This window comes from Oncorhynchus nerka, linkage group LG17, assembly GCF_034236695.1.
Source record: "Oncorhynchus nerka isolate Pitt River linkage group LG17, Oner_Uvic_2.0, whole genome shotgun sequence".
Lineage (NCBI taxonomy): Eukaryota > Metazoa > Chordata > Actinopteri > Salmoniformes > Salmonidae > Oncorhynchus > Oncorhynchus nerka.
The window spans coordinates 1,508,653-1,531,098 of NC_088412.1; the positions used below are offsets into that span (position 1 = coordinate 1,508,653).

Consider the following 22,446-nt stretch of genomic DNA (forward strand, 5'->3'; position numbering starts at 1 on the left):
ATATTATAAAGGTATATAACAGCACTACGATATTATCAGGGTATATATCAGCACTACGATATTATCAAGGTATATAACAGCTGTATATTATCAGGGTATATAACAGCTGTATATTATCAGGGTATATATCAGCTGTATATTATCAGGGTATATATCAGCACTACGATATTATCAAAGGTATATATCATCAAGGTATATAACAGCTGTATATTATCAGGGTATATAACAGCTGTATATTATCAGGGTATATATCAGCTGTATATTATCAGGGTATATATCAGCTGTATATTATAAAGGTATATATCAGCACTACGATATTATCAAGGTATATAACAGCTGTATATTATCAAGGTATATATCAGCTGTATATTATCAAGGTATATATCAGCTGTATATTATCAAGGTATATAACAGCACTACGATATTATCAAGGTATATATCAGCACTACGATATTATCAAGGTATATATCAGCTGTATATTATAAAGGTATATATCAGCACTACGATATTATCAAGGTATATATCAGCTGTATATTATCAGGGTATATATCAGCTGTATATTATAAAGGTATATATCAGCACTATGATATTATCAAGGTATATAACAGCTGTATATTATCAAGGTATATATCAGCTGTATATTATCAGGGTATATATCAGCTGTATATTATCAGGGTATATATCAGCAGTATATTATCAGGGTATATAACAGCACTACGATATTATCAGGGTATATAACAGCTGTATATTATCAAGGTATATAACAGCAGTATATTATCAGGGTATATAACAGCAGTATATTATCAAGGTATATATCAGCTGTATATTATCAGGGTATATAACAGGGTATATAACAGGGTATATATCAGGGTATATAACAGCTGTATATTATTAGGGTATATAACAGGGTATATATCAGGGTATATAACAGCTGTATATTATCAGGGTATATAACAGGGTATATAACAGCTGTATATTAACAGGGTATATATCAGGGTATATAACAGCTGTATATTATCAGGGTATATAACAGCTGTATTTTATCAGGTATATAACAGCTGTATATTAACAGGGTATATATCAGGGTATATAACAGCTGTATATTAACAGGGTAAATAGATCAGGGTATATAACAGGGTATATAACAGCTGTATATTATCAGGGTATATAACAGCTGTATATTAACAGGGTATATATCAGGGTATATAACAGCTGTATATTAACAGGGTATATAACAGGGTATATAACAGCTGTATATTATCAGGGTATATAACAGGGTATATAACAGCTGTATATTAACAGGGTATATATCAGGGTATATAACAGCTGTATATTAACAGGGTATATAACAGGGTATATAACAGCTGTATATTATCAGGGTATATAACAGCTGTATATTAACAGGGTATATATCAGGGTATATAACAGCTGTATATTATCAGGGTATATAACAGGGTATATAACAGCTGTATATTATCAGGGTATATTAACAGGGTATATATCAGGGTATATAACAGCTGTATATTATCAGGGTATATATCAGGGTATATAACAGCTGTATATTATCAGGGTAAATAACAGGGTATATAACAGCTGTATATTAACAGGGTATATAACAGCTGTATATTAACAGGGTATATAACAGGGTATATAACAGCTGTATATTATCAGGGTATATAACAGCTGTATATTAACAGGGTATATATCAGGGTATATAACAACTGTATATTATCAGGGTATATAACAGCTGTATATTATCAGGGTATATAACAGGGTATATAACAGCTGTATATTAACAGGGTATATATCAGGGTATATAACAGCTGTACATTAACAGGGTATATATCAGGGTATATAACAGCTGTATATTAACAGGGTATATATATCAGGGTATATAACAGCTGTATATTATCAGGGTATATATCAGGGTATATAACAGCTGTATATTAACAGGGTATATAACAGCTGTATATTATCAGCGTATATAACAGGGTATATAACAGCTGTATATTATCAGGGTATATAACAGGGTATATAACAGCTGTATATTATCAGGGTATATAACAGGGTATATAACAGCTGTATATTATCAGGGTATATAACAGCTGTATATTATCAAGGTATATATCAGCTGTATATTATCAGGGTATATAACAGGGTATATAACAGGGTATATATCAGGGTATATAACAGCTGTATATTATTAGGGTATATAACAGGGTATATAACAGCTGTATATTAACAGGGTATATATCAGGGTATATAACAGCTGTATATTATCAGGGTATATAACAGGGTATATAACAGGTGTATATTAACAGGGTATATATCAGGGTATATAACAGCTGTATATTATCAGGGTATATAACAGCTGTATTTTATCAGGGTATATAACAGCTGTATATTAACAGGGTAAATAGATCAGGGTATATAACAGGGTATATAACAGCTGTATATTATCAGGGTATATAACAGCTGTATATTAACAGGGTATATATCAGGGTATATAACAGCTGTATATTATCAGGGTATATAACAGGGTATATAACAGCTGTATATTATCAGGGTATATAACAGCTGTATATTAACAGGGTATATAACAGCTGTATATTATCAGGGTATATAACAGGGTATATAACAGCTGTATATTATCAGGGTATATAACAGCTGTATATTAACAGGGTATATATCAGGGTATATAACAGGGTATATAACAGCTGTATATTATCAGGGTATATAACAGGGTATATAACAGCTGTATATTATCAGGGTATATAACAGCTGTATATTATCAGGGTATATATCAGGGTATATAACAGCTGTATATTAACAGGGTATATATCAGGGTATATAACAGTTGTATATTAACAGGGTATATATCAGGGTATATAACAGCTGTATATTATCAGGGTATATAACAGCTGTATATTATCAGGGTATATATCAGGGTATATAACAGCTGTATATTAACAGGGTATATATATCAGGGTATATAACAGCTGTATATTATCAGGGTATATAACAGCTGTATATATCAGGGTATAAATAACAGGCTGTATATTAACAGGGTATATAACAGCTGTATATTATCATATAACAGGGTATATAACAGCTGTATATTAACAGGGTATATAACAGCTGTATTTTATCAGGGTATATAACAGCTGTATATTAACAGGGTATATAACAGCTGTATATTATCAGGGTATATAACAGGGTATATAACAGCTGTATATTATCAGGGTATATATATCAGGGTATATAACAGCTGTATATTATCAGGGTATATATCAGGGTATATAACAGCTGTATATTAACAGGGTATATAACAGCTGTATATTATCAGGGTATATAACAGCTGTATATTATCAGGGTATATAACAGCTGTATATTAACAGGGTATATAACAGCTGTATATTATCAGGGTATATAACAGGTATATTATCAGGGTATATAACAGCTGTATATTAACAGGGTATATATCAGGGTATATAACAGCTGTATATTAACAGGGTATATAACAGGGTATATAACAGCTGTATATTATCAGGGTATATAACAGGGTATATAACAGCTGTATATTAACAGGGTATATATCAGGGTATATAACAGCTGTATATTATCAGGGTATATATCAGGGTATATAACAGCTGTATATCATCAGGGTATATAACAGCTGTATATTATCAGGGTATATATCAGGGTATATAACAGGTGTATATTATCAGGGTATATAACAGGGTATATAACAGCTGTATATTAACAGGGTATATAACAGCTGTACATTAACAGGGTATATATCAGGGTATATAACAGCTGTATATTATATAACAGGGTATATATCAGGGTATATAACAGCTGTATATTATCAGCTGTATATTATCAGGGTATATAACAGGGTATATAACAGCTGTATATTAACAGGGTATATAACAGCTGTAGGGTATATAACAGGTATATAACAGCTGTATATTATCAGGGTATATAACAGGTATATTATCAGGGTATATAACAGCTGTATATTAACAGGGTATATATCAGGGTATATAACAGCTGTATATTATCAGGCTGTATATAACAGGGTATATAACAGCTGTATATTATCAGGGTATATATATTAACAGGGTATATAACAGCTGTATATTATCAGGGTATATAACAGTATATAACAGGGTATATAACAGCTGTATATTAACAGGTATATAACAGCTGTATATTAACAGGGTATATATCAGGGTATATAACAGCTGTATATTAACAGGGTATATAACAGGGTATATAACAGCTGTATATTATCAGGGTATATATCAGGGTATATAACAGCTGTATATTAACAGGTATATTATATATATAACAGGGTATATAACAGCTGTATATTATCAGGGCATATAACAGCTGTATATATCAGGGTATATAACAGCTGTATATTATCAGGGTATATAACAGGGTATATAACAGCTGTATATTATCAGGGTATATATCAGGGTATATAACAGCTGTATATTAACAGGGTATATAACAGCTGTATATTATCAGGGTATATAACAGGGTATATAACAGCTGTATATTATCAGGGTATATAACAGCTGTATATTATCAGGGTATAGGTATATAACAGCTGTATATTAACAGGGTATATATCAGGAGTATATAACAGCTGTATATATCAGGTATATAACAGGGTATATAACAGCTGTATATTATCAGGGTATATATGTATATTATCAGGGTATATAACAGCTGTATATTATCAGGGTATATAACAGCTGTATATTAACAGGGTATATAACAGGGTATATAACAGCTGTATATTATCAGGGTATATATCAGGGTATATAACAGCTGTATATTATCAGGGTATATAACAGGGTATATAACAGCTGTATATTATATAACAGCTGTATATATCAGGGTATATAACAGCTGTATATTAACAGGGTATATATCAGGGGTATATAACAGCTGTATATTATCAGGGTATATAACAGGGTATATAACAGCTGTATATTATCAGGGTATATAACAGCTGTATATTAACAGGGTATATATCAGGGTATATAACAGCTGTATATTATCAGGGTATATAACAGGGTATATAACAGCTGTATATTATCAGGGTATATAACAGCTGTATATTAACAGGGTATATATCAGGGTATATAACAGCTGTATATTAACAGGGTATATAACAGGGTATATAACAGCTGTATATTATCAGGGTATATAACAGGGTATATAACAGCTGTATATTATCAGGGTATATAACAGCTGTATATTAACAGGGTATATATCAGGGTATATAACAGCTGTATATTATCAGGGTATATAACAGCTGTATATTAACAGGGTATATATCAGGGTATATAACAGCTGTATATTAACAGGGTATATAACAGCTGTATATTATCAGGGTATATAACAGCTGTATATTAACAGGGTATATATCAGGGTATATAACAGCTGTATATTATCAGGGTATATAACAGGGTATATAACAGCTGTATATTATCAGGGTATATATCAGGGTATATAACAGCTGTATATTATCAGGGTATATATCAGGGTATATAACAGCTGTATATTAACAGGGTATATGAAAAAAGACCATAATGACAATAGCAGACCGTTTTTATTTTTAGAAAAAGTCACAAACTTAAACCATTCCATGTGGAATGTGAACCCCAATTCATGTGTGTGTGTGTGTGTGTGTGTGTGTGTGTGTGTGTGTGTGTGTGTGTGTGTGTGTGTGTGTGTGCGTGTGTGCCGCTGTCTCTCAGACATCCGTGCCGTGGGGACCAGACTGCTGCATGTTTCCTGTCGGGCCCTGGGGTCTGAAGGGACTACGACCCAGACAGGAGACTCTGACAGTACTGCTGTCCTCAACACCCTGCCCTGGGAACGCACCGAGGTACTCCCGCTGACAGGGGGCGCTCCTGAGGGCGCTCCTGATCATCAACAACCATGCCTAGGTACTGTAGCTGAACTACACAATGTGAATACTCACAGATCATTGATGCAGTTACTCAAACCACAATACAAAATGGCGTTGTTCCTTTCTTTCACAATATAACTTGTTTAGTTATTTAGAGGTGATGCATAGTGAAACAGTTGGAGCTGTTTCCTGCATGTCAGATTGTCCACATGGCTCTGTCTGTCGTTGTGAACATTACCTGTGTTATTCTGTAGCTCTGGTGACAGTCCCCAGTGTTGGTGTAGTTTCTGTCCGTGATGCCACTGCTACCAAACCTGTCCCTCTGGTCTCCGTCAAGGTTCAGGTAAATATACACTACATAGCTGGGACATTTCATTTGATTCATGGGAATAGTTCTTTACATGTCATTTTTTATTTGGCGCTTTCAGGTTGACTGTGACTCTTCCGTTGATAATCTTAGTTTGAATGTTGTTCTATCGTAGGCTGATGGTACTGTCCTCCTGGAGAATGGGATATTACATGCTGTTGTTAATAAGGATGGATGCCTGGCTTCCTTGTACCTGGTCGAGACTAACAGGTAAAATCCCATCCTCAGAAGGCGCGTTCACACTGCGCCTCAGCCCTGTGGCTAAGAGCCTCCTCAGCCCTGTGACTAAGAGCCTCCTCAGCCCTGTGACTAAGAGCCTCCTCAGCCTCAGCCCTGTGACTAAGAGCCTCCTCAGCCCTGTGACTAAGAGCCTCCTCAGCCCTGTGGCTAAGAGCCTCCTCAGCCCTGTGGCTAAGAGCCTCCTCAGCCCTGTGGATAAGAGCCTCCTCAGCCCTGTGGCTAAGAGCCTCCTCAGCCCTGTGTCTAAGAGCCTCCTCAGCCCTGTGGCTAAGAGCCGCCTCAGCCCTGTGGATAAGAGCCTCCTCAGCCCTGTGACTAAGAGCCTCCTCAGCCCTGTGACTAAGAGCCTCCTCAGCCCTGTGGCTAAGAGCCGCCTCAGCCCTGTGGATAAGAGCCTCCTCAGCCCTGTGGATAAGAGCCTCCTCAGCCCTGTGACTAAGAGCCTCCTCAGCCCTGTGTCTAAGAGCCTCCTCAGCCCTGTGACTAAGAGCCTCTCCTCAGCCCTGTGATAAGAGCCTCCTCAGCCCTGTGGCTAAGAGCCTCCTCAGCCCTGTGGCTAAGAGCCTCCTCAGCCCTGTGACTAAGAGCCTCCTCAGCCCTGTGTCTAAGAGCCTCCTCAGCCCTGTGTCTAAGAGCCTCCTCAGCCCTGTGTCTAAGAGCCTCCTCAGCCTTGGGCTAAGGGGGATTTTAGCCCGGGGCTAACCGAGTGTTCACACTTGCACATTCTGAAGTGGGCTAGGATCAATCTTATCCCAGGGCTATCTGGCCCTGCTCCGGAGTAGGAACACAGAAACACTGTGCTAAAATAGCCCGTGTGAAACGGGATCAAGAACGACACAGAATGTTCACTGTCCAATCACAAAAGCGTCACTTTCACTTAATTTGCATATGCCTGTGATGCGTTCTGCACGCTATTTAAATAAAGACGTTTATACTCATTCATTCTCTATTTTAATAAGGACAATTCATACTATCTCATCCTTCCATCTGAAGACAAAATCCTCCCAGAAAAAAACAGTTGCTATGCAGGGTTAGGGTTAGGGTAAAACAGTTGCTATGCAGGGTTAGGGTTAGGGTAAAACAGTTGCTATGCAGGGTTAGGGTTAAAAACAGTTGCTATGCAGGGTTAGGGTTAGGGTAAAACAGTTGCTATGCAGGGTTAGGGTAAAACAGTTGCTATGCAGGGTTAGGGTTAGGGTAAAACAGTTGCTATGCAGGGTTAGGGTTAGGGTAAAACAGTTGCTATGCAGGGTTAGGGTAAAACAGTTGCTATGCAGGGTTAGGGTAAAACAGTTGCTATGCAGGGTTATAAAACAGTTGCTATGCAGGGTTAGGGTAAAACAGTTGCTATGCAGGGTTAGGGTTAGGGTAAAACAGTTGCTATGCAGGGTTAGGGTTAGGGTAAAACAGTTGCTATGCAGGGTTAGGGTTAGGGTAAAACAGTTGCTATGCAGGGTTAGGGTAAAACAGTTGCTATGCAGGGTTAGGGTTAGGGTAAAACAGTTGCTATGCAGGGTTAGGGTAAAACAGTTGCTATGCAGGGTTAGGGTTAGGGTAAAACAGTTGCTATGCAGGGTTATGGTTAGGGTTAGGGTAAAACAGTTGCTATACAGTTGCTATGCAGGGTTAGGGTAAAACAGTTGCTATGCAGGGTTAGGGTTAGGGTAAAACAGTTGCTATGCAGGGTTAGGGTTAGGGTAAAACAGTTGCTATGCAGGGTTAGGGTTAGGGTTGCTATGCAGGGTTAGGGTAAAACAGTTGCTATGCAGGGTTAGGGTTAGGGGTAAAAACAGTTGCTATGCAGGGTTAGGGTTAGGGTAAAACAGTTGCTATGCAGGGTTAGGGTTTCTATGCAGGGTTAGGGTTAGGGTAAAACAGTTGCTATGCAGGGTTAGGGTAAAACAGTTGCTATGCAGGGTTAGGGTAAAACAGTTGCTATGCAGGGTTAGGGTTAGGGTAAAACAGTTGCTATGCAGGGTTAGGGTAAAACAGTTGCTATGCAGGGTTAGGGTTAGGGTAAAACAGTTGCTATGCAGGGTTAGGGTTAGGGTAAAAACAGTTGCTATGCAGGGTTAGGGTTAGGGTAAAACAGTTGCTATGCAGGGTTAGGGTTAAAACAGTTGCTAAAAACAGTTGCTATGCAGGGTTAGGGTTAGGGTAAAACAGTTGCTATGCAGGGTTAGGGTTAGGGTAAAACAGTTGCTATGCAGGGTTAGGGTTAGGGTAAAACAGTTGCTATGCAGGGTTAGGGTTAGGGTAAAACAGTTGCTATGCAGGGTTAGGGTTAGGGTAAAACAGTTGCTATGCAGGGTTAGGGTTAGGGTAAAACAGTTGCTATGCAGGGTTAGGTTAGGGTAAAACAGTTGCTATGCAGGGTTAGGGTTAGGGTAAAACAGTTGCTATGCAGGGTTAGGGTTAGGGTAAAACAGTTGCTATGCAGGGTTAGGGTAAAACAGTTGCTATGCAGGGTTAGGGTAAAACAGTTGCTATGCAGGGTTAGGGTAAAACAGTTGCTATGCAGGGTTAGGGTTAGGGTAAAACAGTTGCTATGCAGGGTTAGGGTTAGGGTAAAACAGTTGCTATGCAGGGTTAGGGTTAGGGTAAAACAGTTGCTATGCAGGGTTAGGGTTAGGGTAAAACAGTTGCTATGCAGGGTTAGGGTAAAACAGTTGCTATGCAGGGTTAGGGTTAGGGTAAAACAGTTGCTATGCAGGGTTATGGTTAGGGTTAGGGTAAAACAGTTGCTATGCAGGGTTAGGGTTAGGGTAAAACAGTTGCTATGCAGGGTTAGGGTTAGGGTAAAACAGTTGCTATGCAGGGTTAGGGTTAGGGTAAAACAGTTGCTATGCAGGGTTAGGGTTAGGGTAAAACAGTTGCTATGCAGGGTTAGGGTAAAACAGTTGCTATGGTTAGGGTTAGGGTAAAACAGTTGCTATGCAGGGTTAGGGTTAGGGTAAAACAGTTGCTATGCAGGGTTAGGGTAAAACAGTTGCTATGCAGGGTTAGGGTTAGGGTAAAACAGTTGCTATGCAGGGTTAGGGTTAGGGTAAAACAGTTGCTATGCAGGGTTAGGGTAAAACAGTTGCTATGCAGGGTTAGGGTAAAACAGTTGCTATGCAGGGTTAGGGTTAGGGTAAAACAGTTGCTATGCAGGGTTAGGGTTAGGGTAAAACAGTTGCTATGCAGGGTTAGGGTTAGGGTAAAACAGTTGCTATGCAGGGTTAGGGTTAGGGTAAAACAGTTGCTATGCAGGGTTAGGGTAAAACAGTTGCTATGCAGGGTTAGGGTTAAAAACAGTTGCTATGCAGGGTTAGGGTTAGGGTAAAACAGTTGCTATGCAGGGTTAGGGTAAAACAGTTGCTATGCAGGGTTAGGGTAAAACAGTTGCTATGCAGGGTTAGGGTAAAACAGTTGCTATGCAGGGTTAGGGTAAAACAGTTGCTATGCAGGGTTAGGGTTAGGGTAAAACAGTTGCTATGCAGGGTTAGGGTAAAACAGTTGCTATGCAGGGTTAGGGTAAAACAGTTGCTATGCAGGGTTAAAAACAGTTTGCTTATGTTGCTAGGGGTTAGGGTTAGGGTAAAACAGTTGCTATGCAGGGTTAGGGTTAGGGTAAAACAGTTGCTATGCAGGGTTAGGGTAAAACAGTTGCTATGCAGGGTTAGGGTAAAACAGTTGCTATGCAGGGTTAGGGTTAGGGTAAAACAGTTGCTATGCAGGGTTAGGGTTAGGGTAAAACAGTTGCTATGCAGGGTTAGGGTTAGGGTAAAACAGTTGCTATGCAGGGTTAGGGTAAAACAGTTGCTATGCAGGGTTAGGGTAAAACAGTTGCTATGCAGGGTTAGGGTTAGGGTAAAACAGTTGCTATGCAGGGTTAGGGTAAAACAGTTGCTATGCAGGGTTAGGGTTAGGGTAAAACAGTTGCTATGCAGGGTTAGGGTTAGGGTAAAACAGTTGCTATGCAGGGTTAGGGTTAGGGTAAAACAGTTGCTATGCAGGGTTAGGGTAAAACAGTTGCTATGCAGGGTTAGGGTTAGGGTAAAACAGTTGCTATGCAGGGTTAGGGTAAAACAGTTGCTATGCAGGGTTAGGGTAAAACAGTTGCTATGCAGGGTTAGGGTTAGGGTTAAAACAGTTGCTATGCAGGGTTAGGGTTAGGGTAAAACAGTTGCTATGCAGGGTTAGGGTTAGGGTAAAACAGTTGCTATGCAGGGTTAGGGTTAGGGTAAAACAGTTGCTATGCAGGGTTAGGGTTAGGGTAAAACAGTTGCTATGCAGGGTTAGGGTTAGGGTAAAACAGTTGCTATGCAGGGTTAGGGTAAAACAGGCTTAGGGGTTAGGGTAAAACAGTTGCTATGCAGGGTTAGGGTTAGGGTAAAACAGTTGCTATGCAGGGTTAGGGTAAAACAGTTGCTATGCAGGGTTAGGGTTAGGGTAAAACAGTTGCTATGCAGGGTTAGGGTTAGGGTTAGGGTAAAACAGTTGCTATGCAGGGTTAGGGTTAGGGTAAAACAGTTGCTATGCAGGGTTAGGGTTAGGGTAAAACAGTTGCTATGCAGGGTTAGGGTTAGGGTAAAACAGTTGCTATGCAGGGTTAGGGTTAGGGTAAAACAGTTGCTATGCAGGGTTAGGGTTAGGGTAAAACAGTTGCTATGCAGGGTTATGGTTAGGGTTAGGGTAAAACAGTTGCTATGCAGGGTTAGGGTTAGGGGTTAAAACAGTTGCTATGCAGGGTTAGGGTTAGGGTAAAACAGTTGCTATGCAGGGTTAGGGTTAGGGTAAAACAGTTGCTATGCAGGGTTAGGGTTAGGGTAAAACAGTTGCTATGCAGGGTTAGGGTTAGGGTAAAACAGTTGCTATGCAGGGTTAGGGTAAAACAGTTGCTATGCAGGGTTAGGGTTAGGGTAAAACAGTTGCTATGCAGGGTTAGGGTTAGGGTAAAACAGTTGCTATGCAGGGTTAGGGTTAGGGTAAAACAGTTGCTATGCAGGGTTAGGGTTAGGGTAAAACAGTTGCTATGCTTAGGGTTAGGTTGCTTAGGGTTAAAAACAGTTGCTATGCAGGGTTAGGGTTAGGTTTGCTATGGGGTTAGGGTTAAAAAACAGTTGCTATGCAGGGTTAGGGTTAGGGTAAAACAGTTGTTAGGGTTAGGGTAAAACAGTTGCTATGCAGGGTTAGGGTTAGGGTAAAACAGTTGCTATGCAGGGTTAGGGTTAGGGTAAAACAGTTGCTATGCAGGGTTAGGGTAAAACAGTTGCTATGCAGGGTTAGGGTTAGGGTAAAACAGTTGCTATGCAGGGTTAGCAGGGTTAGGTTAGGGTAAAACAGTTGCTATGCAGGGTTAGGGTTAGGTAAAACAGTTGCTATGCAGGGTTAGGGTTAGGGTAAAACAGTTGCTATGCAGGGTTAGGGTTAGGGTAAAACAGTTGCTTTAGCTAGGGTAAAACAGTTGCTATGCAGGGTTAGGGTTAGGGTAAAACAGTTGCTATGCAGGGTTAGGGTTAGGGTAAAACAGTTGCTATGCAGGGTTAGGGTTAAAACAGTTGCTATGCAGGGTTAGGGTAAAACAGTTGCTATGCAGGGTTAGGGTTAGGGTAAAACAGTTGCTATGCAGGGTTAGGGTAAAACAGTTGCTATACAGTTGCTATGCAGGGTTAGGGTAAAACAGTTGCTATGCAGGGTTAGGGTTAGGGTAAAACAGTTGCTATGCAGGGTTAGGGTTAGGGTAAAACAGTTGCTATGCAGGGTTAGGGTAAAACAGTTGCTATGCAGGGTTAGGGTAAAACAGTTGCTATGCAGGGTTAGGGTTAGGGTAAAACAGTTGCTATGCAGGGTTAGGGTAAAACAGTTGCTATGCAGGGTTAGGGTTAGGGTAAAACAGTTGCTATGCAGGGTTAGGGTTAGGGTAAAACAGTTGCTATGCAGGCAGGCTAACATCTTCTCACTTAGTCAACTGAAACTCTACAGTGGGAAGGGCAAGAAACCTGAGTCGAGAACCATGCCTATTTTCCTCAATTACGTAATGTCACGATTCCAAAGCTATACGATGTTACAGGAAACAAGTTCATTATCTCACATCTCGAAAAAGATTTGCAATGTTGTACTTCATGCTAATGTTTTTTTTTTGAGCTAGCGCCCAATTGACTCCCATTCACTCCTTGAAGGAGAGCTCTGCTTGTCCCAAAATCTCCCAGAATGCAGCAGGACATTGACAACGCATGGGCAACGTACACAATGGGCGTCAATACGATTTCAATGGAGTATCGCATCTCCTCAAAAGTAAAGTATCTCTGTACAGTCAGGTTAGAGGTAATTTGTAGTTGTAGGTAGGGGTGAAGTGGGGGGAGGGGTCAATGTAAATTGTCCGGGTGGCCATTTGATTAATTGTTCAGCAGTCTTATGGCTTGGGGGTAGAAGCTGTTAAGGAGCCTCTTGGTCCTAGACTTGGTACTCTGGTACCGCTTGCCGTGCAGTAGCAGTCTAATGGCTTGGGGGTAGAAGCTGATCAGGAGCCTTTTGGTCCTAGACTTGGTACTCTGGTACCGCTTGCCGTGCAGTAGCAGAGAGAACAGGCTATGACTTGGGGGTAGAAGCTGTTTAAGGAGCCTCTTGGTCCTAGACTTGGTACTCTGGTACCGCTTGCCGTGCGGTAGCAGAGAGAACAGGCTATGACTTGGGGGTAGAAGCTGTTAAGGAGCTTCTTGGTCCTAGACTTGGTACTCCGGTACCGCTTACCGTGCGGTAGCAGTCTATGACTTGGGTGACCGGAGTCTTTGACAATTTTTTGGCCCTTCCTCTGACACCGCCTGGTATATAGGTCCTGGATGGCAGGAAGCTTAGCTTCAGTGATGTACTGGGCCTTACGCATTACCCTCTGTAGCCCCTTACAGTCGGATGCTGAGCAGTGTCCATACCAGGCGGTGATGCAACCGGTCAGGATGCTCTCGATGGTGCAGCTGTAGAACTTTTTGAGGACTTGGGGACCCCATACCAAATCTTCATGTTTTCACCTTCTACTTGTTTTAATGGCTATGGTTATAACATTGGTGGCGTGACAGAGATACAATGTTGGTCACTCACACACACACACACACACACACTCTCTACACACACACACACACACACACACACACACACACACACACACAGCGAGAATGTTCTCTCTCTCTCTCTGTGTTCCAGAGAGGCGATATCTCACGGTTGCAGTGGGAACCAGTTTGTGCTGTTTGATGATGTTCCTCTGTACTGGGACGCCTGGGACGTGATGGACTACCACCTACAGACACGGTGAGAGAAACATCCTGCTTCCTGTTCTCATCGGGCTGGCCGATACAACGGGGTCGTGTTCATTAGGACTCACCCCTCGTAGCCTGGTTCCTCTCCACCCGGCACAGCCAGAAGAGGACTGGCCACCCTTCGTAGCCTGGTTCCTCTCTAGGTTTCTTCCTAGGTTTTGGTCTTTCTAGGGAGTTTTTCCTAGCCACCGTGCTTCTACACCTGCATTGCTTGCTGTTTGGGTTTTTAGGCTGGGTTTCTGTACAGCACTTTGAGATATCAGCTGATGTAAGAAGGGCTTTATAAATACATTTGATTTGATTGGACAAGTTCAGATAATCCCTCCCTGTTCAGGCAGTTTGGAGCCTACTGAACTCAGCCAAGTATATGTAGTTAGTTTGTCTGTCAGGCCACAGTGCCAGTATTTGTAGTTAGTTTGTCTGTCAGGCCACAGTGCCAGTATATGTAGTTAGTTTGTCTGTCAGGCCACAGTGCCAGTACATGTAGTTAGTTTGTCTGTCAGGCCACAGTGCCAGTACATGTAGTTAGTTTGTCTGTCAGGCCACAGTGCCAGTACATGTAGTTAGTTTCTCTGTCAGGCCACAGTGCCAGTGTGTCCTCTATTGGAAGCCTGCGGTGGAAGTGGAGTGTCCGGCCCAGGTGTCATCTTCAGAGGGTCTAATCCTAACCTTAACCCCTGACCTCTAACTTCCCTATAGGAAGCCGGTAGTAGAGGTGGTGTCTCCTGTCCAGATAGCATCTCCAGGGGGTATAACTCTGACCTCTGACCTTCCTATAGGAAGCCGGTAGTAGAGGTGGAGTCTCCTGTCCAGGCCTCATCTCCAGGGGGTCTAACTCTGACCTCTGACCTTCCTATAGGAAGCCTGTAGTAGAGGTGGTGTCTCCTGTCCAGATAGCATCTCCAGGAGGACTGAGAGGCAGTGTGACCTTCACTATCAGAATCAGTGATAAGAGCACCATCACCCAGGAGATCATCCTGGATGCCATGTGTCCTTATGTCAAGTTCAACACTCAGGTACTGTAGACACCATGTGTCCTTATCAAGGTAAATACTCAGGTACTGTAGACACCATGTGTCCTCATATCAAGGTAAATACTCAGGTACTGTAGACACCATGTGTCCTTATCAAGGTAAATACTCAGGTACTGTAGACACCATGTGTCCTTATCAAGGTAAATACTCAGGTACTGTAGACACCATGTGTCCTCATATCAAGGTAAATACTCAGGTACTGTAGACACCATGTGTCCTCATCAAGGTAAATACTCAGGTACTGTAGACACCATGTGTCCTCATATCAAGGTAAATACTCAGGTACTGTAGACACCATGTGTCCTCATCAAGGTAAATACTCAGGTACTGTAGACACCATGTGTCCTCATCAAGGTAAATACTCAGGTACTGTAGACACCATGTGTCCTTATCAAGGTAAATACTCAGGTACTGTAGACACCATGTGTCCTCATATCAAGGTAAATACTCAGGTACTGTAGACACCATGTGTCCTCATCAAGGTAAATACTCAGGTACTGTAGACACCATGTGTCCTCATCAAGGTAAATACTCAGGTACTGTAGACACCATGTGTCCTCATCAAGGTAAATACTCAGGTACTGTAGACACCATGTGTCCTCATATCAAGGTAAATACTCAGGTACTGTAGACACCATGTGTCCTCATCAAGGTAAATACTCAGGTACTGTAGACACCATGTGTCCTTATCAAGGTAAATACTCAGGTACTGTAGACACCATGTGTCCTCATCAAGGTAAATACTCAGGTACTGTAGACACCATGTGTCCTTATCAAGGTAAATACTCAGGTACTGTAGACACCATGTGTCCTTATCAAGGTAAATACTCAGGTACTGTAGACACCATGTGTCCTCATCAAGGTAAATACTCACGTACTGTAGACACCATGTGTCCTCATCAAGGTAAATACTCACGTACTGTAGACACCATGTGTCCTTATCAAGGTAAATACTCAGGTACTGTAGACACCATGTGTCCTCATATCAAGGTAAATACTCAGGTACTGTAGACACCATGTGTCCTCATCAAGGTAAATACTCAGGTACTGTAGACACCATGTGTCCTCATCAAGGTAAATACTCAGGTACTGTAGACACCATGTGTCCTCATCAAGGTAAATACTCAGGTACTGTAGACACCATGTGTCCTTATCAAGGTAAATACTCAGGTACTGTAGACACCATGTGTCCTTATCAAGGTAAATACTCAGGTACTGTAGACACCATGTGTCCTCATCAAGGTAAATACTCAGGTACTGTAGACACCATGTGTCCTTATCAAGGTAAATACTCAGGTACTGTAGACACCATGTGTCCTTATCAAGGTAAATACTCAGGTACTGTAGACACCATGTGTCCTCATCAAGGTAAATACTCAGGTACTGTAGACACCATGTGTCCTCATCAAGGTAAATACTCAGGTACTGTAGACACCATAAGGTAAATACTCAGGTACTGTAGACACCATGTGTCCTCATCAAGGTAAATACTCAGGTACTGTAGACACCATGTGTCCTCATCAAGGTAAATACTCAGGTACTGTAGACACCATGTGTCCTCATCAAGGTAAATACTCAGGTACTGTAGACACCATGTGTCCTTATCAAGGTAAATACTCAGGTACTGTAGACACCATGTGTCCTTATCAAGGTAAATACTCAGGTACTGTAGACACCATGTGTCCTCATCAAGGTAAATACTCAGGTACTGTAGACACCATGTGTCCTCATATCAAGGTAAATACTCAGGTACTGTAGACACCATGTGTCCTCATCAAGGTAAATACTCAGGTACTGTAGACACCATGTGTCCTTATCAAGGTAAATACTCAGGTACTGTAGACACCATGTGTCCTCATCAAGGTAAATACTCAGGTACTGTAGACACCATGTGTCCTCATCAAGGTAAATACTCAGGTACTGTAGACACCATGTGTCCTTATCAAGGTAAATACTCAGGTACTGTAGACACCATGTGTCCTTATCAAGGTAAATACTCAGGTACTGTAGACACCATGTGTCCTCATATCAAGGTAAATACTCAGGTACTGTAGACACCATGTGTCCTTATCAAGGTAAATACTCAGGTACTGTAGACACCATGTGTCCTCATATCAAGGTAAATACTCAGGTACTGTAGACACCATGTGTCCTTATCAAGGTAAATACTCAGGTACTGTAGACACCATGTGTCCTCATATCAAGGTAAATACTCAGGTACTTGACAGAGATTACTGTTAACACTTCATATGCATTTGCAAAGTATAAAAAAGTTAATCTGCCAGAATCTTGCCTTTCGGTAATCAACTTTTCCATATCTGACTCAGAAAAGATGTTCTTTAAATCTACTACTATGTTTATTATGTTGTTGTAATGTCTTCCACCTTCTCCCAGTTCATCATGTTGTTTATTCCAGGTGGAATGGTTTCAGTCTCATAATGTTGTTTATTCCAGGTGGAATGGTTTCAGTCCCATAATGTTGTTTATTCCAGGTGGAATGGTTTCAGTCCCATCATCATGTTGTTTATTCCAGGTGGAATGGTTTCAGTCCCGTAATGTTGTTTATTCCAGGTGGAATGGTTTCAGTCCCATAATGTTGTTTATTCCAGGTGGAATGGTTTCAGTCCCATAATGTTGTTTATTCCAGGTGGAATGGTTTCAGTCCCATAATGTTGTTTATTCCAGGTGGAATGGTTTCAGTCCCGTAATGTTGTTTATTCCAGGTGGAATGGTTTCAGTCTCATAATGTTGTTTATTCCAGGTGGAATGGTTTCAGTCCCATAATGTTGTTTATTCCAGGTGGAATGGTTTCAGTCTCATCATGTTGTTTATTCCAGGTGGAATGGTTTCAGTCCCATAATGTTGTTTATTCCAGGTGGAATGGTTTCAGTCTCATCATGTTGTTTATTCCAGGTGGAATGGTTTCAGTCCCATAATGTTGTTTATTCCAGGTGGAATGGTTTCAGTCCCGTAATGTTGTTTATTCCAGGTGGAATGGTTTCAGTCCCATAATGTTGTTTATTCCAGGTGGAATGGTTTCAGTCTCATAATGTTTATTCCAGGTGGAATGGTTTCAGTCTCATAATGTTGTTTATTCCAGGTGGAATGGTTTCAGCCCCATAATGTTGTTTATTCCAGGTGGAATGGTTTCAGTCTCATCATGTTGTTTATTCCAGGTGGAATGGTTTCAGTCTCGTAATGTTGTTTATTCCAGGTGGAATGGTTTCAGTCTCATCATGTTGTTTATTCCAGGTGGAATGGTTTCAGTCTCATAATGTTGTTTATTCCAGGTGGAATGGTTTCAGTCCCATAATGTTGTTTATTCCAGGTGGAGTGGTTTCAGTCTCATCATGTTGTTTATTCCAGGTGGAATGGTTTCAGTCTCATAATGTTGTTTATTCCAGGTGGAATGGTTTCAGTCCCGTCATGTTGTTTATTCCAGGTGGAATGGTTTCAGTCTCATAATGTTGTTTATTCCAGGTGGAATGGTTTCAGTCTCATAATGTTGTTTATTCCAGGTGGAATGGTTTCAGTCCCATAATGTTGTTTATTCCAGGTGGAATGGTTTCAGTCCCATAATGTTGTTTATTCCAGGTGGAATGGTTTCAGTCTCATAATGTTGTTTATTCCAGGTGGAATGGTTTCAGTCTCATAATGTTGTTTATTCCAGGTGGAATGGTTTCAGTCCCATAATGTTGTTTATTCCAGGTGGAATGGTTTCAGTCCCATAATTTTGTTTATTCCAGGTGGAATGGTTTCAGTCTCATAATGTTTTTCCAGGTTGGTTTCCCCATAATGTTGTTTATTCCAGGTGGAATGGTTTCAGTCCCATAATGTTGTTTATTCCAGGTTGAATGGTTTCTGTCTCATCATGTTGTTTATTCCAGGTGGAATGGTTTCAGTCTCATAATGTTGTTTATTCCAGGTGGAATGGTTTCAGTCCCATAATGTTGTTTATTCCAGGTTGAATGGTTTCAGTCTCATCATGTTGTTTATTCCAGGTGGAATGGTTTCAGTCCCATAATGTTGTTTATTCCAGGTGGAATGGTTTCAGTCCCATAATGTTTATTCCAGGTGGAGTGGTTTCAGCCCCATAATGTTGTTTATTCCAGGTGGAATGGTTTCAGTCTCATAATGTTGTTTATTCCAGGTGGAATGGTTTCAGTCCCGTAATGTTGTTTATTCCAGGTGGAATGGTTTCAGTCCCATAATGTTGTTTATTCCAGGTGGAATGGTTTCAGTCCCATAATGTTTATTCCAGGTGGAATGGTTTCAGTCTCATAATGTTGTTTATTCCAGGTGGAATGGTTTCAGTCTCATAATGTTGTTTATTCCAGGTGGAATGGTTTCAGTCCCATAATGTTGTTTATTCCAGGTGGAATGGTTTCAGTCCCATAATGTTGTTTATTCCAGGTGGAATGGTTTCAGTCCCATAATGTTGTTTATTCCAGGTGGAATGGTTTCAGTCCCATAATGTTGTTTATTCCAGGTGGAATGGTTTCAGTCCCATAATGGTTTCAGTCCCATGTTTATTCCAGGTGGAATGGTTTTCAGTCCTCTCATAATGTTGTTTATTCCAGGTGGAATGGTTTCAGTCCCATCATGTTGTTTATTCCAGGTGGAATGGTTTCAGTCTCATAATGTTGTTTATTCCAGGTGGAATGGTTTCAGTCTCATAATGTTGTTTATTCCAGGTGGAATGGTTTCAGTCCCATAATGTTGTTTATTCCAGGTGGAATGGTTTCAGTCCCATAATGTTGTTTATTCCAGGTGGAATGGTTTCAGTCTCATAATGTTGTTTATTCCAGGTGGAATGGTTTCAGTCTCATAATGTTGTTTATTCCAGGTGGAATGGTTTCAGTCCCATAATGTTGTTTATTCCAGGTGGAATGGTTTCAGTCCCATAATTTTGTTTATTCCAGGTGGAATGGTTTCAGTCTCATAATGTTTATTCCAGGTGGAATGGTTTCATCCCATAATGTTGTTTATTCCAGGTGGAATGGTTTCAGTCCCATAATGTTGTTTATTCCAGGTGGAATGGTTTCAGTCTCATCATGTTGTTTATTCCAGGTGGAATGGTTTCAGTCTCATAATGTTGTTTATTCCAGGTGGAATGGTTTCAGTCCCATAATGTTGTTTATTCCAGGTGGAATGGTTTCAGTCTCATCATGTTGTTTATTCCAGGTGGAATGGTTTCAGTCCCATAATGTTGTTTATTCCAGGTGGAATGGTTTCAGTCCCATAATGTTTATTCCATAATGTTGTTTATTCCAGGTGGAATGGTTTCAGTCCCATAATGTTGTTTATTCCAGGTGGAATGGTTTCAGTCTCATAATGTTGTTTATTCCAGGTGGAATGGTTTCAGTCCCATAATGTTGTTTATTCCAGGTGGAATGGTTTCAGTCCCATAATGTTTATTCCAGGTGGAATGGTTTCAGTCCCATAATGTTTTTATTCCAGGTGGAATGGTTTCAGTCTCATAATGTTGTTTATTCCAGGTGGAATGGTTTCAGTCCCATAATGTTGTTTATTCCAGGTAATGTTGTTTATTCCAGGTGGAATGGTTTCAGTCCCATAATGTTGTTTATTCCAGGTGGAATGGTTTCAGTCCCATAATGTTGTTTATTCCAGGTGGAATGGTTTCAGTCCCATAATGTTGTTTATTCCAGGTGGAATGGTTTCAGTCTCATAATGTTTATTCCAGGTGGAATGGTTTCAGTCCCATAATGTTGTTTATTCCAGGTGGAATGGTTTCAGTCCCATAATGTTGTTTATTCCAGGTGGAATGGTTTCAGTCTCATAATGTTTATTCCAGGTGGAATGGTTTCAGTCCCATAATGTTTTTATTCCAGGTGGAGTGGTTTCAGCCCCATAATGTTGTTTATTCCAGGTGGAATGGTTTCAGTCCCATAATGTTGTTTTATTCCAGGTGGAATGGTTTCAGTCCCATAATGTTGTTTATTCCAGGTGGAATGGTTTCAGTCTCATAATGTTGTTTATTCCAGGTGGAATGGTTTCAGTCCCATAATGTTGTTTATTCCAGGTGGAATGGTTTCAGTCTCATAATGTTTTTATTCCAGGTGGAATGGTTTCAGTCCCATAATGTTGTTTATTCCAGGTGGAATGGTTTCAGTCCCATAATGTTGTTTATTCCAGGTGGAATGGTTTCAGTCCCATAATGTTGTTTATTCCAGGTGGAATGGTTTCAGTCCCATAATGTTGTTTATTCCAGGTGGAATGGTTTCAGTCTCATAATGTTTATTCCAGGTGGAATGGTTTCAGTCCCATAATGTTGTTTATTCCAGGTGGAATGGTTTCAGTCCCATAATGTTGTTTATTCCAGGTGGGAGTGGTTTCAGTCCCATAATGTTGTTTATTCCAGGTGGAGTGGTTTCAGTCCCATAATGTTGTTTATTCCAGGTGGAATGGTTTCAGTCCCATAATGTTGTTTATTCCAGGTGGAATGGTTTCAGTCCCATAATGTTGTTTATTCCAGGTGGAATGGTTTCAGTCCCATAATGTTGTTTATTCCAGGTGGAATGGTTTCAGTCCCATAATGTTGTTTATTCCAGGTGGAGTGGTTTCAGTCCCATAATGTTTTTATTCCAGGTGGAATGGTTTCAGTCCCATAATGTTTATTCCAGGTGGAGTGGTTTCAGTCCCATAATGTTGTTTATTCCAGGTGGAATGGTTTCAGTCCCATAATGTTGTTTATTCCAGGTGGAATGGTTTCAGTCCCATAATGTTGTTTATTCCAGGTGGAATGGTTTCAGTCCCGTAATTTGTTTATTCCAGGTGGAATGGTTTCAGTCCCATAATGTTGTTTATTCCAGGTGGAATGGTTTCAGTCCCATAATGTTTATTCCAGGTGGAGTGGTTTCAGTCTCATAATGTTGTTTATTCCAGGTGGAATGGTTTCAGTCCCATAATGTTGTTTATTCCAGGTGGAATGGTTTCAGTCCCATAATGTTGTTTATTCCAGGTGGAATGGTTTCAGTCCCATAATGTTGTTTATTCCAGGTGGAATGGTTTCAGTCCCATAATGTTGTTTATTCCAGGTGGAATGGTTTCAGTCCCGTAATGTTGTTTATTCCAGGTGGAATGGTTTCAGTCTCATAATGTTTATTCCAGGTGGAATGGTTTCAGTCCCATAATGTTGTTTATTCCAGGTGGAATGGTTTCAGTCCCATAATGTTGTTTATTCCAGGTGGAATGGTTTCAGTCTCATAATGTTTATTCCAGGTGGAATGGTTTCAGTCCCATAATGTTTATTCCAGGTGGAGTGGTTTCAGCCCCATAATGTTGTTTATTCCAGGTGGAATGGTTTCAGTCCCATAATGTTGTTTATTCCAGGTGGAATGGTTTCAGTCCCATAATGTTGTTTATTCCAGGTGGAATGGTTTCAGTCTCATAATGTTGTTTATTCCAGGTGGAATGGTTTCAGTCCCATAATGTTGTTTATTCCAGGTGGAATGGTTTCAGTCTCATAATGTTTATTCCAGGTGGAATGGTTTCAGTCCCATAATGTTGTTTATTCCAGGTGGAATGGTTTCAGTCCCATAATGTTGTTTATTCCAG

General features: G+C 40.5%; 1 protein-coding gene across 4 annotated transcripts in view; it reads left to right on the forward strand.

Annotated features, from left to right (window-relative positions):
- The window catches only part of man2c1 (mannosidase, alpha, class 2C, member 1), a 106,276-nt gene that overhangs the window by 54,106 nt on the left and 29,724 nt on the right, over positions 1–22,446 (forward strand). For all 4 annotated transcript variants that reach the window (XR_010459385.1, XM_065002832.1, XM_065002831.1 and 1 more), the window contains 5 exons: positions 5,778–5,969; positions 6,187–6,275; positions 6,415–6,509; positions 13,722–13,826; positions 14,694–14,850. Coding sequence is in view for 3 of the 4 variants with exons in the window: in XM_065002832.1 (XP_064858904.1) it covers positions 5,778–5,969; positions 6,187–6,275; positions 6,415–6,509; positions 13,722–13,826; positions 14,694–14,850 (638 nt within the window). In the remaining variant the exon portion in view is untranslated. The remainder of the gene's footprint in view (positions 1–5,777; positions 5,970–6,186; positions 6,276–6,414; positions 6,510–13,721; positions 13,827–14,693; positions 14,851–22,446) is intronic.